This window comes from Mobula hypostoma, chromosome 5 (genome assembly GCF_963921235.1).
Source record: "Mobula hypostoma chromosome 5, sMobHyp1.1, whole genome shotgun sequence".
In the NCBI taxonomy this organism is placed as follows: Eukaryota; Metazoa; Chordata; class Chondrichthyes; order Myliobatiformes; family Myliobatidae; genus Mobula; species Mobula hypostoma.
In genome coordinates this window covers 3,301,513-3,316,313 of record NC_086101.1, presented here as the reverse complement: position 1 = coordinate 3,316,313, position 14,801 = coordinate 3,301,513, and the positions used below count along the sequence as shown (strand labels likewise).

The window sequence follows — 14,801 nt, the reverse complement described above, 5'->3', positions numbered from 1 at the left end:
GGAAAGCTTTTAAAATCCAACAAAAGGCCACTAAAAAGCTCTAACAAGGGAAAAGATGAAATATGAGGGGAAACTAGCCAATAATAAAAAGCAGGCTGCTGGAAGTTTTTCAGTTATATAAAGTGTAAAAGGGAGCTGAGAGTTGATATTGGACCACTGGAACATGATGCTGGAGAGGTAGTAATGGGGAACAAAGAAATGCCAGATAAACCTAATGGGTACTTTGCATCTGTCTTCACTATGGAAGACACTAGCAGTGTGCCAGAGATCTGTGACTGTCAGGGAGCAGGAGTGAGTGTCATTGCGATTACAAAGGAAAAAGGTTTAGGCAATCTCAAAGGTATCAAGGTCACCCAGGCCAGATGGACTACAGCCCAGACTTCTGGGAGAGGTTGCTGAAGAGATAACAGATGCATTGTCATGATCTTTCAAGAATCACTTGATTCTGGCATGGTCCTGGCCGGCTGGAAGATTGCAAATATCACTCCACTCCTTAAGAAGGGAGGAAGCAAAAGAAAGGAAATTATAGCCCAGTTAGTCTAACCTCAGTAGTTGGAAAAGTGTTGGAGTCTTTTATCAAGGTTTCAGGGTACTTGGAGACTGCAGATTTTCTCTTGTTTATAAAATAAGTCAAAGTCAGCTTGGCTTCTGTAAAGGGAAACCTTGCCTGACAAAATCTGTTGGAGTTCTTCCAGGATTACTTCTTTGGCATTACTGGAAAGATGCTGACATAGATAGGGGAATGGCTGACAGACAGGAGGCAGCGAGTGGGAATAAAGGGGGCAGTTTTTGGTTGTCTGCCAGTGACTAGTGGTGTTCCTCCAGAGTCAGTATTGGGACTGCTACTTTTCACATTGTTTGTCAGTGATTTAGATAATGGAATTGATGGCTTTGTGGTAGAGTTTGTGGATAATACAAAGATAGGTGGAGGGGTAGGTAGTGTTGAGGAAGTAATCTAATTGCAGCAGGACTTGGACAAATCAGAAGATTTGGCAAAATAAGTGGCAGATGGAATACAGTGTTAGGAAATGTATGATAATGCATTTTGACAAAAGGAATAGTGCAGGCTATTCTCTAAATGGGGAGAAAATTCAAACATCAGAGATGCAGAGGGACTTAGAAGTCCTCGTGCAAGACTAATTAATTTACTGGCTGAGTCTGTGGTAAAGAAGGGAAATGCAATGTTGACATTTATTTCAAGGGGAATAAAATATAAAATCAAGGAGATAATACTGAGGCTTTATAAGAAACTAGCCAGGCCGCACTTGGAGTATTGTCAACACAGTTTTGTGCCCCATATCTCAGAAAAGTTGTGTTGTCATTGGAGAGAGTCCAGAGGAGGTTCATGAGGATGATTCCAGAAATGAACAGGTTAATATATGAGGAATGTTTGACAGCCTTGGACCTGTACTCACTGGAATTTAGAAGAGTGCATGGGGATCTCATTGAAACCTACTATGTTGAAAGGATTAGATAGGGTGGGTGTGGAGAGAATGTTTCCAGTGGTGGGGCTGAACCAGAGGGCACAGACTCGAAACTAAGGGGCAACCTTTCAGAACAAAGGTAAGGAGAGGTTTTTTTTGCCAGAGAGTAGTGAATCTGTGGAATGCTCTGCCACAGAGAGCTGTGGTGGAGGCCAAGTCCATGGATATAATTTAAGCAGAAATTGATAATTTCCTGATTGCTCAGGGCATCAAAGGATATGGCATGAAGGCAGATGTATGGAGTTGAGTGGGAGCCAGGATCAGATGAGATAGAATAGTGGAGCAGACTGAATGGGCTGAATGGCCTAATTCTGCTCCTATGTCTTATGACTAGAGGGCTTTACAGAGACGGGGAGGTGTGGGGACTGAAGGGGTTTACAGAGACGGGGAGGTGTGGGGACTGAAGGGGTTTACAGAGACGGGGAGGTGTGGGGACTGAAGGGATTTACAGAGACGGGGAGGGGTGTAAGGACTGAAGGGGTTTACAGAGACGGGGAGGTGTGGGGACTGAAGGGGTTTACAGAGACGGGGAGGTGTGGGGACTGAAGGGGTTTACAGAGACGGGGAGGTGTGGGGACTGAAGGGGTTTACAGAGACGGGGAGGTGTGGGGACTGAAGGGGTTTACAGAGACGGGGAGGTGTGGGGACTGAAGGGGTTTACAGAGACGGGGAGATGTGGGGACTGAAGGGGTTTACAGAGACGGGGAGGTGTGGGGACTGAAGGGGTTTACAGAGACGGGGAGGTGTGGGGACTGAAGGGATTTACAGAGACGGGGAGGGGTGTAAGGACTGGAGGGATTTACAGAGATGGGGAGGTGTGTAGAGACTGGAGGGGTTTACAGAGACGGGGAGGTGTGTAGGGACTGGAGGGGTTTACAGAGACGGGGAGGTGTATAGTGTCTGGAGGGGTTTACAGAGACGGGAAGGGGTATCGGATCTGGAGGGTTTTACAGAAATTGGAGAGGATTTCAGGGACGGGAAGGGTGTAGGGACTAAAGGGGTTTACAGAGACGTTGATGAGGAGACAGGGAAAGGTGTGTGTGTGTGGGGGGGGGCGCGGTTTATATGCTTCAATAGGACGAAAAGTCTTCACCACTGGAAATGTGAGCCCCCCCCTCCCCCCTCAGCTGTTGTCTGTGATTTTGTTGTTTTGTCCGTGAGATTTCAAAGGTTTTACTCTATTCTGCATTCTGTTGTTGTTTTGCGTCAATACACTGGGTAATGATCTGAACCCGAGAAAATCTGCAGAAGCTGGAAATCCAAGCATCACACCAAAAGTGCTGGAGGAACTCAGCAGGCCAGGCAGCATCTATGGAGAAGGGTAACCAGATGATGTCCCGGTCCGAAACGTCGGCTGTACGAAGAGTACGCAAGCCGGGCTTTTCTCTATCTCGGTGCACGGTGACATGAATAATCCGGTTGCACTGTTACTGAGAGAGACGCCTTTACCTCGCCCTGAGCATGACCAAGTTTAAAGGTTTCACATTACAACCCGATCAACCAGTTCCGCCACAGAGATACTGCGCGGTGATTAGTTCCAGGGCGGCATTAACTCAATCTACTGGCAAACTTCAACTCGTTCAGAACAGAACTGCTAGATTTTAACCAAAACCAGGATGAGGGAACATATCACTCCCGTCCTAACTACTTTGCATTGGCTTCCTGTGTCTTTTAGAATTGATTTTACTTGTTTTTTAAGCTCTGGATGATCTGGGAACATCACAGGATCGCTTTTGTTCTATAATTCTGCTCTGCTGTCAAGGCTTCCTTCCACCGGCTTCCTAAATTTAAACAATCTCCCTCAAAAGATAATTGGCAGCTCAGCTTTTTTTGAACTACGCTCTAGAACTGTGGAAGTCAATGCCTAAAACTATATGGATGCACACTTTTAAACACCAGCTCAAACCCTATATATTTATCCTTGCTTTTCACTAACGTCTTTTTATCGCTTATTTTCATATTTGCGTTTTATCCCGTTGTAAAGCACTCTGAACTGCATCGCCTGTATGCAAAGTGTATGTGTGTTGCTATAAATACATTTATTATTAACTTCGCTGTTATTGAGGTTGACGCCTCCGCCTTGCCCTAAAGACGATCGAGTTTAAAGGTTTACAGCCTCATTAACTGCTGTTGGAACCAGTCGCACCACTGATGATGGAATTACCTTGAGGCACTTGAAAAGTTCCATCAACGCTGTCTTCGAAACATCTTAAATATCAGCTGGGACGATAGAAGAACCAACGTCAGTGTGCTAAATGAAGCAAAAACAACAAGCATTGAAGCCTACGTTGTCAAGAACCAACTAAGATGGAGCAGTCACGTTGAAAGACAAACGTCTGCTGAAACAAATCTTCTACTCCCAGCTTAAAGAAGGCAAACGTAAAAGAGGCGGACAACAGAAGAGATTCAAAGACGTCTTGAAAGCCAATATGAAGAAATGTAACATCGACATCAACAATTGGGAAACCAATGCCAAGGACAGGAAACTCTGGCAAGCCGTCATCCGAGAAGGAACAGCAACTTTCGAAGCCAACAGATGTGCAGAATTAGAAGAAAAGAGAAGAAAATGGAAAGAGAGGCAGCAACAACCAAAGCTCGATCTGCCATCTGGAACTACCTGCCCTGAAGTGGAAGAACTTTCAAAGCCAAGATCGGACTCATAAGCCACTCGAGAGCCCATAAATAGACCAACAGAATGAAGACCATCATCCTCGACCTCCAGGGATAGCCACGACCACGACGATCTTAATACCTCCACCCTGGAACTGATCCTGTAAATTTCCCTCGCACCCGTTCCAGGACCTCCGCTTCCCGAGACCGTCCTGTCGCCTGACCAGGAACACTCTGCACCCGGCCTGTGTGTGTGGAGCCCACCATCCCTGACCTTCCGCATATGCCCCAGGGTTCAGTTCGTGGGGTGGGACACATGGGTCCTTTCGCTGTTGCACTCTCCCAGAAGCCGGTGAGGGTGAGGCAGGACCGATACACCAGGAACACCAGGTGAGCTGATGTATGGAGGAATCTGGGATGCAAGCTACACTTCCCTGAAGTTGGATAAGTGCTGCTTTTGTTTCTGTAGATTCTGCATCACATCTGAAACTTTGACCAACTTCCATAGATGCACAGAGGCAAGTAATCCGGCAGGCTGCATCACAGCCTGGTAAGGGAACATGCATATACCGGCATCAGGTTTAATGCCAAATGTGACATTTGTCATTACGTGGCAGCAGTACATTACAATACCTAGAATCATAGAGATGTACAGCACAGTAACAGGCCATTTGGCCCATCTAGTCCATGCCAAAATCATTTACCCTGCCTATTCCCAACAACCCACGCCAGGACCTTAACCCTCCGTATCCCTACCATCCCTGCACCTATTCAAACTTCTCTGAAGCATTGAACTCAAGCTTGCATGCACTTGTGCTGACAGCTCATTCCACACTCACGACCCCAAATGAAGAAACACAGTAAATATATAACATATACACACACAAAAAGTTAAACTAAATATGTAGTGCAAAAAAAAGTAGGTTCACAGGTTCACTATCCACTCAGAAATCTCATGTCGGTGGGAAAAAACTGTTCCTGAATCACTGAGTGTGTGTCTTCAGGCTCCTGTACCTCCTCCTCCTCGATGGCAGCAATGAGAAGAGGACATGTCCTGGGTAATGGGGGTCCTTAATGATGGATGCTGCTTTTTTGAGGCATCGTCTTTTGAAGGTGTCCTCGATGCTGGGGAGGCTAGAACCCATGATGGAGCTGGCTGAGTTTACGACCTTCTGCAGGTTTGCAGTCAAGAACCGAAAGTGGACATCACAGGCAAAGCCCTCCCCACCATTGAGTACAGTTACATGGAGCGCTGTCACAAGAAAGCAGCACTCATTACCAAGGACCCCCACCATCCAGGCCACGCCCTCTTCTTGCTACTACCATCAGGCAGGAGGCACAGAAGCCTTGCATCCCGCATCACTGGGTCCCTGAACCGGCGTGGATAACTTCATTCACCATCAGCCACGATCAAATGGTGGAGCAGACTTGATGCCTTATGGTCTCTAGGCCTTACGGCCATGTTCTAAACACTAGCTGCCGCCGACTTGCCCACTAGGGATTGTCTCTCACCTGGAAGATACAGAACTACAGATCAAGAAAGTAAGATTCCTGTGCCTGTGATGCCCCCAGCAAGAAAGTTTTTCATAGACCTTGCAATAAACTTTAAAGTAAAGCCAACAACAAACCCATCAATAAACCAACTGCACCTGTGCATTTGGCAAAAAACCATCAATAGACTTTATTTCATATTTAACAAGGAACAGAACATGTGCAGAGATATGCACCAAAAACCCCAGTGGGCTGCCACTGGCTTCCTGAGGGTGTGCTTCCAATATGCTGGATACCTGGAACCTGACAGTTGCTCCCTGAGATTTGATTCACCCGTCGGTGCCCTGAGCAAGCGAGACCAGCAGACAGGTGTCAGTCCACACCCAGAGGTCTGCAAACCCTGTGGACTCAGTGTCTGTGACCGCCCCACACAACCACCCAGCACCATCAGTTTGGAGGGTGCACTGCCCACCCAAGTCAGCTTCCAGGTTGTTATTGCACAGGACTGCAGGACAGACGCACAAACACAGATATTCTCATCGGAGAAACACGGGGGGATGGAGGCGGAGATTCGATGGCAGTCTGGTTACTTTCCAGTGTCAGATCCATGAAGGATGGCAGTTTGCAAAGCTGGCATTGTCCACCCAGGCAAATAGTGAGTGAGAGTTGTCTTGATAGGAGACAAAGAGAGAAGGTGGGGAGGGGGGAGGGTGGTGGACAGGATAAGACCTGGGTCTGGGTTGCTCAGGATTAGTTACAAACTCAAAGTGCACCCTCTCCAGACACACAGACCCCATCCCTCCTGACCACATGGCTGAGGGGGGTGGATTTCCAGACACGCCGGCCCTCCCCACACCCCACCCTGTCTCACGGCTCTCAGGAGACAGGAGGGCAATATTCGCAGGGCCAGCATACAGAGTTTGGGAGGGAGGGGAGAGACAGACAGACGGGGTGGGAGTGGGTAAAGAAAGGGAGGTGGGGGCAGATACCGGGTGGGAGGGGGTGGAGAGAGAGGGGTGGTGTATGATGCACTCTGCTGCTCAGATGCTCCTGTAGATGTGGTGGCCTCTCTGCCTTTCTGCACTGCAGACGAGTTTCTAGTTCCATCAGTCACTCAGCAGTTCCGACCTCCAGTGCCACCTCGGAACACAAATCAGGAGAAGGGTTAGACCCCAACCCAGAATTCAGGAGGAGCTAGCTCCCCCACCCCCACCCCCCCATGAGGAATTTCGACAAACAGCAAGGGCATGTCCAAGGGGATATGAGATAGGATAGCGCAGAGAATCCACGCTGATGGAGCCATGGGAGAAGCTCAAAAAGCACACATGGGGCAAGAAGGCCCTTTCCCCATCAGACACGGCTCCCCCTTCACCCACCTACCTTTGGTGCAAGTCGATTCCCCAATGACGACCTGCACGTGCAGCAAGATTGACCCACACACCCAGTGCCCCAAAGCTGAAACAAGCTGTCAAAACTGTCGAAAACTTTGAATATTGCTGATATTCACATGCAAGGTATTAAAAATAAATAGATTTTTTTCTGAGGTTAAAATAAAATAACATTAAAATATTGAAAACTTTTTTTTAATAGGCATCTGTTGTCTCGTGAGACCATAGATTTGCGCCTTGAAAGGTTTCCAGGGCGCAGGCCTGGGCAACGTTGTATGGAAGACCGGCAGTTGCCCATGCTGCAAGTCTCCCCTCTCCACGACACTGATGTTGTCCAAGGGAGGGGCATTAGGACCCATACAGCTTGGCACCAGTGTCGTCGTAGAGCAATGTGTAGTTAAGTGCCTCACTCAAGGACAGAACACATTGCCTCAGCTGGGGCTCGAACTCACGACCTTCAGATCACTAGACCAACGCCTTAACCACTTGGCCACGTGCCAACACATTGAAAATATTAACGTTACCTTAACCCAACATTATTACTAGCCCCAGTAAGTGTGACAGTCTATGGACTGGAGTGGGTACCTTCGCCTGTCTAACAACCGCCAAGGGAGGGACCTTGGGTGGTCTAGTGTGTACGTGACTTCAGCCCCAGCAGTTGGCTCACCTTTGGGTGTGAAGTGGGGGTGATTAGGGAGGGGGAAGGAACACCAGACAGCAACACATAACCCCTGCCACAAATTACAATGCCTACAAAAACTATTCAACACCAACCCCCCCACTTCTGTAGCCAGAGGGTGGTGAATCTGTGGAATTCATTCAGGCCAAGTCATTGAGTATATTCAAAGCGGAGGTTGATGGGTTCTTGATTACTTAGGTCGTCAAAGGTTATGGGGAGAAGGCAGGAGAATCGGTGGAGGTGGATAATAATTCAGCCATGATGCAATGGTGGAGCAGACTTGATGGACTAAATAGCTTAATTCTGCTCCTATGCTTTCCACATCCAACCGAGACCACTGGCAGTCATCTCCAACAGCGTGGTGGTCCCACCCAAACTCAGTGACCACCCGTCTCCACCCAGTGCCTAGCGATGCCCGCCTACAGGTGACCCAGGACACAGGCGTGTCCTCGTGCGAGGGAGTCCTCTTAGCCTCACCTGTGACCTTGACCTCAGAGGGTGTGTTTGACGTTGACCTTTGGCGCCAGCCTCTCCTGGATCTCGGAAAGAATCCTGTCCCTGGACCGTCCATCCTCCAGCAGTCCCTACTCAGACAGAGAGAGGTGGGGGGGACACGTTATGGAAGTAACAAAACAAAGATGACAGAAGAGCGGCGGATGTAGTGTATATGCTGCTACAGTGGCTCAGCGGTCACCGCGATGGTGTTACAGCTCAGGGTGTGGAGTTTGAAGTTCAATTCAAAAGTCATCTGTATGTCCTCTCTGAGGAATGGGTGGGTTTTCTCCGGGTGCTCCAGGATAGGCCAGTTCAGAAAGTTGGGAGGCATGGGAAACCAGGGAAACTTGGGTGTGTGGATTCAGAGTTAACTTGCCCAAGGAAAGCAGAGGTTGGTGACCAGTGGTGTTTCACAGGGATCTGGTCTGCGACCCCTGCTCTTTTGTGGCATGGATAAGGAAGTGGAAGGGTGGGTTAGTTAGTTTGCTGAGAGGCTGGAGTTATGGATATTCTAGAAAGTTGTCATAGGTTACATGGGATGTTGATAGAATGCAGGGCTGGGCTGAGAAGTGGTAGGTGAAGTTCAGCTTTGAAAAGTGTTAAGTGAATCACTTTGGAAGGTCAAATTTAAAGGTAAAATACAGGGTTCTTAGCAGAGTGGAGGATCTTGGGGTTGACATCTATAGACCTCTTGAAGTTGCCATGCAAGTTGATAGGATGGTTAAGAAGATGTACAGTGTACAGGCCTTCATTAGTCGGGGGATTGAGTTCAAGAGTCACGAGGTAATGTTGCAGCTCTATAAAACCCTGGTTAGACCAGACAGAATATTGTGTTCGGTTCTGGTTGCCTCATCATAGGAAGGAGGTGGAAGCTTTAGAGAGGGTGCTGCGGAGATTTACCAGGGTGCTGCCTGGATTTGAGAGTGTGTCTTATGGGGAGAGGTTGAGCGAGCTCGAGCTTTTCTCTTTGGAGTGACGGAGGATGAGAGGTGCCTTGAAAGAGGTGCACAAGATGATGAGAGGCATGGATCAAGTGGATAGCCAGAGATTTTTTTTTTTTTTTTATAGCAATGGGACATAATTTTAAGATGATTGGGGAGGGATGTCAGAGGTAAAAACAGATAGAGGTTGGTTTGTGGAACACACTTCCAAGGGTGGTGGTAGAGGCAGATACATTCGGGACATTTAAGAAACTCTTAGGTGGATGATAGAAAATTGGGGGGGACTTCCGGTAGCGCTCATGGAGTGAAGTCGCGTTCTTGACTCGCTCCATTACCTCTGAGTTTTTTTTTTCTCTATGGTCAGCTATACTTTAATTAACCATTAAGGCATCAATTTTTACAATACTTTGAACTAAACTGAATTCTCTGACAATTGAATGATACTTAGATCTGCTATGTCTAAGAACGGGAAAAACGGCAAGGATGGTAAACCTCCGGCTAAACCGAAAGCTACGGATCTCCCTCCGACTGAATCACCGGTGACTTTGAAAGCGATATCGGAGTTAATTCAGAGGGAAATTTCAACCTCTGTTAGGGAGATGATTCGTACGGAAATTGCAGGCTTTGTTAAAGACCTGATTCATGCGGAAATCTCAACTAATTTCCAGAAAATTGCCGATTTAATTGATAAGATGCAAACATGTATTGCGGAACATCAGTCGGCTATATCTGATCTTCAAAAATTCGCGCAACAAAGTGAGCTTAAGATGGGGAAAATCGAAGAAACAATTAATGTAATGAAGAAGAAACTTGACTTTTTGACTTTTAAAAACTCTGACTTGGAATCTAGAATGCGACGGCAGAATTTACGAATGATTGGCGTGAGGGAAGCCGTTGAAGCTAACAACCCCATGAAATATTTCTCTCAACTTTTAAAAGATGCATTCCCTACTGTATTTCCTGACCAACCACCGCTACTGGATCGTGTTCACAGAATCCCATCATACTCGTCTAGGTCAGATAGACCTAGGCATGTTATTTTACGTTTTCATTACTTTCAAGACAAGGAGAGACTGTTTCGATTCGCTCGATCTAAAGGTTTCATTGATTTTTCGGATCTTAAGTTCCGATTCGTGGAAGATTTCAGTAAACCAATCTGGGACCAACGGGTCCGTTACAGATCCGTGATGTCGGAATTCTATAAGATGGATTTAAGACCAGCGCTGCTGTACCCTGCACGTCTAAGGATTCGCATGTTAGATGGAGCCCTTCGTTTTTTTGATTCTCCATCGGATGCCCAGAGTTATCTGGATCAACTTTCATCTTCAACATCTTAATTGCCTTTTTTTTAATTTTCTCCGTTGATCGGAGGCTGTGAATTGGTTGGTTTTAACTTTTCTGTGCCCTATTTGGGCAGAAAAGTTTACTTTTGATTTTTTAATATGGCTGCTAAACTTTCTTTTTTAACTGCGTCATTTCTTTCTTTTCCCAGGGGATTCTGGGTGGTTACTTCCCTTTTGTCATCTTACGTATTTCCTGTGCGGCCTTAAATTTTGTAGTTTTTTTTTAAATTTTATTCTGTTTTGCTTTTTATAATCACTTTATGTTAATAATCCTATTTTTTTTTGTTGCTGTGTCTATTCATGAGTTTGAGGTTTATTGTGGTTTTTTTTAATATATATTTTCCGGCTTTTGTTCTGTTCTGTGTGTATTCTAATTGAGCTAACTTTTTTTTACTTATTTTTTTACTGTTTTACAATTAGCTGATCCTTTTCATATTTATACCTTTTTTTTAGAGAGCGTATACCGGAAGTCATGGGGGTAGTTTTAGCGCTTGCTTCTTTCTGGCGGGTCTGCTTTAGATTTTGCCTTGGGGTCTTGGGGTGGGGGGTGGTGGGAGGGGCTTCACGCTTTAGTTTGTTTTTCTTTGGGCTATATACATTATTGAAGTACTGGTTGCGTCCTTTTCCCCGGTATCTTTTGTATGTTCTGTTTCCTCTCCGGGTTTGTGGGTCGCGCCTATTGTCAATCCTCCTTGTTGTGGGTTGACTTTAGGATTTATGGAGTCTATTATTAATTTTGTCTCCTGGAATACTAATGGTCTTAATCATCCTATTAAAAGAAAAAAAGTTTTTAAAGTGTTCCGGAGACTTAAAGCACAAATTTTATTTTTACAAGAGACCCATGTACGGAGGGGGGACAGACTACGTTTTTTCAAATTCTGGAAGGAACAACAATTTCATTCGAACTCCAATGCTAAGATTCGAGGCGTCTCTATTTTTATAGATTCTTCAGTTACTTTTATACAACAGGATATTATCTCTGATCCGAATGGTAGATTTTTATTGGTTAGTGGTTTACTATTTAATAAAAAAGTAGTTTTGGTTAATGTTTATGCTCCTAATATGGATTGTCCGGAATTTTATAAATCATTGTTTGATCAGTTTCCGAATTTGAACGAGTTTTTATTGATTTGGGGCGGAGATCTTAATACCTGTTTATCTCCAGCTTTGGACCGTTCGGCTCCTTTACGGACTTTACCTAATAAATCTGCAAATTTGATTAATTTTTTCCTTTCTGATTCTGGGTCGACGGATATTTGGCGTTTTCTGCATCCTCAGGAAAAAGATTTTTCCTTTTTTTCACATGTTCATCATTCCTATTCAAGAATTGATTATTTTTTTATTGATTCTCGTCTCATTCCTTCAGTGATTAAATGTGATTATGATTCTATAACCATTTCGGATCATGCTCCACTTAAGCTTTCTATTAAAATTATGGCCAATATACCAAACAATAGACAATGGCGTTTTAATTCGCTGTTGCTTCAGGACTCGAACTTTGTTAATTTTATGAATGAACAGATTGAGCTTTTTTTTACAATTAACTATACAGAAGATATTTCGGTTAACACTCTTTGGGACACTTTTAAAGCCTATATTCGGGGTCAGATTATTTCGTATTCCGTTGCTTTGAGGAAGAAACAGAAGCAGGAGGAGATGGCAATTGTGGACAAGATTAAAGAAATTGATAAGAAATATGTTATGGCTCCTTCTGAGGAGCTATACAAACAAAGAACTGAACTTCAAATGGAACACAGTTTACTACTCTCGTCCTCGATTGTAAACCAATTAAAGAAAACAAGAAGTGATTTTTATGTTCACAGTGATAAAATTGGCAAGATGCTGGCTAATCAATTGAAATCTAATTATGTTAAATCTCAAATCAATCAGATTTATAACCAAAATGATCGATTGATATTGGATCATGTGGGGATTAATCAAACCTTTTGTGATTTTTATTCTTCTTTATATCAATCAGAGTCTCCTCGAGATTCTAAATATATGAATGATTTTTTAGATAAGTTAGACTTCCCTCAGATTTCACAGGATATGTCTTCTTTATTAGATACTTCCATTACAATGGATGAGATTAAGAATGTTATTTTTTCTATGAATCTGGGGAAAGCTCCTGGCCCTGATGGGTTTACTGTTGAATTTTATAAATGTTTTGCTTCTTTATTGATTCCTTGGCTCTATAAGGTTTTTGAGGCTTCTTTGAAACTTGGTAAACTTCCGGAATCCTTTAATAGAGCATCAATTTCTTTAATACTAAAGAAGGATAAAGACCCTGCTCAATGTGCATCTTATAGACCAATATCTTTATTAAATGTTGATTCTAAAGTTTTTTCTAAGTTATTAGCAAATAGACTAGAAAAAGTACTTCCTTCTATTATTTCGGAAGACCAAACGGGTTTTATTAAAGGTCGTTACTCTTTTTATAATATTCGTACATTGTTAAATATCGTTTATACTCCCTCACAAAATGTTCCTGAGTGTGTTATTTCTTTAGATGCCGAGAAAGCTTTTGATAGAGTAGAATGGCCTTATTTATTTAAGGTGCTTGAAATGTTTAATTTTAGCTTGAAATTTATATCCTGGATTAAACTGTTATATCACTCCTCTGTAGCCTCGGTTCGTACTAACTCTTTAAACTCACCTTTTTTCCCTCTCTTTCGTGGTACTCGACAAGGCTGTCCTCTTAGTCCCCTATTATTTGATATTGCATTAGAACCTCTTGCAATTGCTATTCAAGAATCTTCAAATATTACTGGGATAACTCGGGGATTAAAGTCCCATAAATTATCACTCTATGCTGATGATTTACTTTTATATATTTCTAATCCTGAGAGATCTATTCCTGCTGTTTTAGAGTTATTAGCACAATTTGGTCTTTTCTCAGGTTATAAATTAAATCTTAGTAAGAGTGAACTTTTTCCGATTAATAAACATCTTCCCTTATATTATAAATTTCCATTTAAATTGATTAATAATTACCTTTCATATCTTGGGATTAAAATTACTTGTAAACATAAAGATTTATTTAAGACTAACTTTTTACCATTAATAGACCATATTACTCAACTTTCATCTAAATGGTTTCCCTTATATTTAACTTTGATTGGTCGTATTAATGCAGTTAAGATGTTTTTTTTGCCAAAATTTTTATATGTGTTTCAGGCATTACCAATTTTCGTTCCTAAATCTTTTTTTGATAAAGTCGACTCTAAAATTTCTTCATTTATTTGGCAGAATAAGAATCCGAGACTGGGTAAAATACATTTACAGAAAGCTAAGAGAGATGGAGGTTTAGCATTACCTAACTTTAGATTTTATTATTGGGCTATTAATATTCGACATATGAAATTTTGGTTACTTGACCGGGACATACTATCTATTCCTAAATGGGTAGCATTGGAATTACAATCTGTTCAGGGTTATACACTTGGTTCTATTTTAGGTTCATCTCTTCCTTTTGATTCGAAACGCCTTAAGCAGGTCTCTAACCCGATCGTTAAATATGCTTTGCGTATTTGGTTTCAATTCAGAAAATTTTTTGATCTTAATCAATTCGGGTTAGCGATTCCTATTTTAGGTAACATATTTTTTCCTCCCTCTTTTACGGATCGCGCTTTTCAAACTTGGAAGACTAAGGGTATTTTACGGTTTTTGGATTTATTTTTAGATGGTTCCCTTATGTCTTTTGAACAATTATCTAATAAATATAACTTATCAAGAATACATTTTTTTTTAGATATTTACAAGTTAGAAATTTCCTAAGTACTATACTTTCTTCCTTTCCAATGCTTCCTCCTATATATATTTTAGATTCGATAATTAACCTTAATCCATGTCAGAAAGGTGCATCGGCTATGATTTATAATATTATTATGAAACTTAGGAAAGCTCCATTTGATAAGATTAGGGTAGATTGGGAACAGGAATTGGGGCTTACCATTTCTGTGGATGATTGGGGGCAGATTTTACAATTAGTTAATACTTCCTCTATTTGTGCTAAACATTCCCTAATTCAATTTAAAGTGGTTCATAGAGCACATATGTCCAAAGATAAGTTAGCGCGTTTTTACACGCATATTAATCCTTTCTGTGATAGATGTTCGGGGCAGATAGCCTCTTTAACTCATATGTTTTGGTCTTGCCCTACTTTGGAAACTTTTTGGAGAGATATTTTCAATATTATTTCTAAGGTATTAAATATAGATATCTCTCCTCACCCTATTACTGCTATCTTTGGACTACCTAAAATTTCTAGTAATCTTTCCCCTTCAGCCCGTAGAATGATTGCATTTCTTACTTTGATGGCGAAAAGATGTATTTTACAACATTGGAAAGAGCTTAATGCTCCAACTACC

At 43.1% G+C, this 14,801-nt stretch overlaps 2 protein-coding genes across 3 annotated transcripts in view; one reads left to right on the top strand and one right to left on the bottom strand.

The window, feature by feature from the left end:
- The window catches only part of nelfe (negative elongation factor complex member E), a 92,066-nt gene that overhangs the window by 69,586 nt on the left and 7,679 nt on the right, over positions 1-14,801 (top strand). The window lies entirely within an intron of this gene.
- Positions 5,364-14,801, bottom strand: part of si:ch73-95l15.5 (uncharacterized) — a 50,632-nt gene continuing 41,194 nt past the window's right edge. Inside the window, exons 8-9 of one of the 2 annotated variants that reach the window (XM_063047881.1) lie at positions 8,130-8,236; positions 5,364-6,725 (exon numbers count right to left, since the gene is read on the bottom strand). In XM_063047881.1, the coding sequence (XP_062903951.1) occupies positions 8,144-8,236 (93 nt within the window). In that variant the 3' untranslated portion in view covers positions 5,364-6,725; positions 8,130-8,143. The remainder of the gene's footprint in view (positions 6,726-8,129; positions 8,237-14,801) is intronic. The other variant, XM_063047880.1, reaches the window with a different exon arrangement.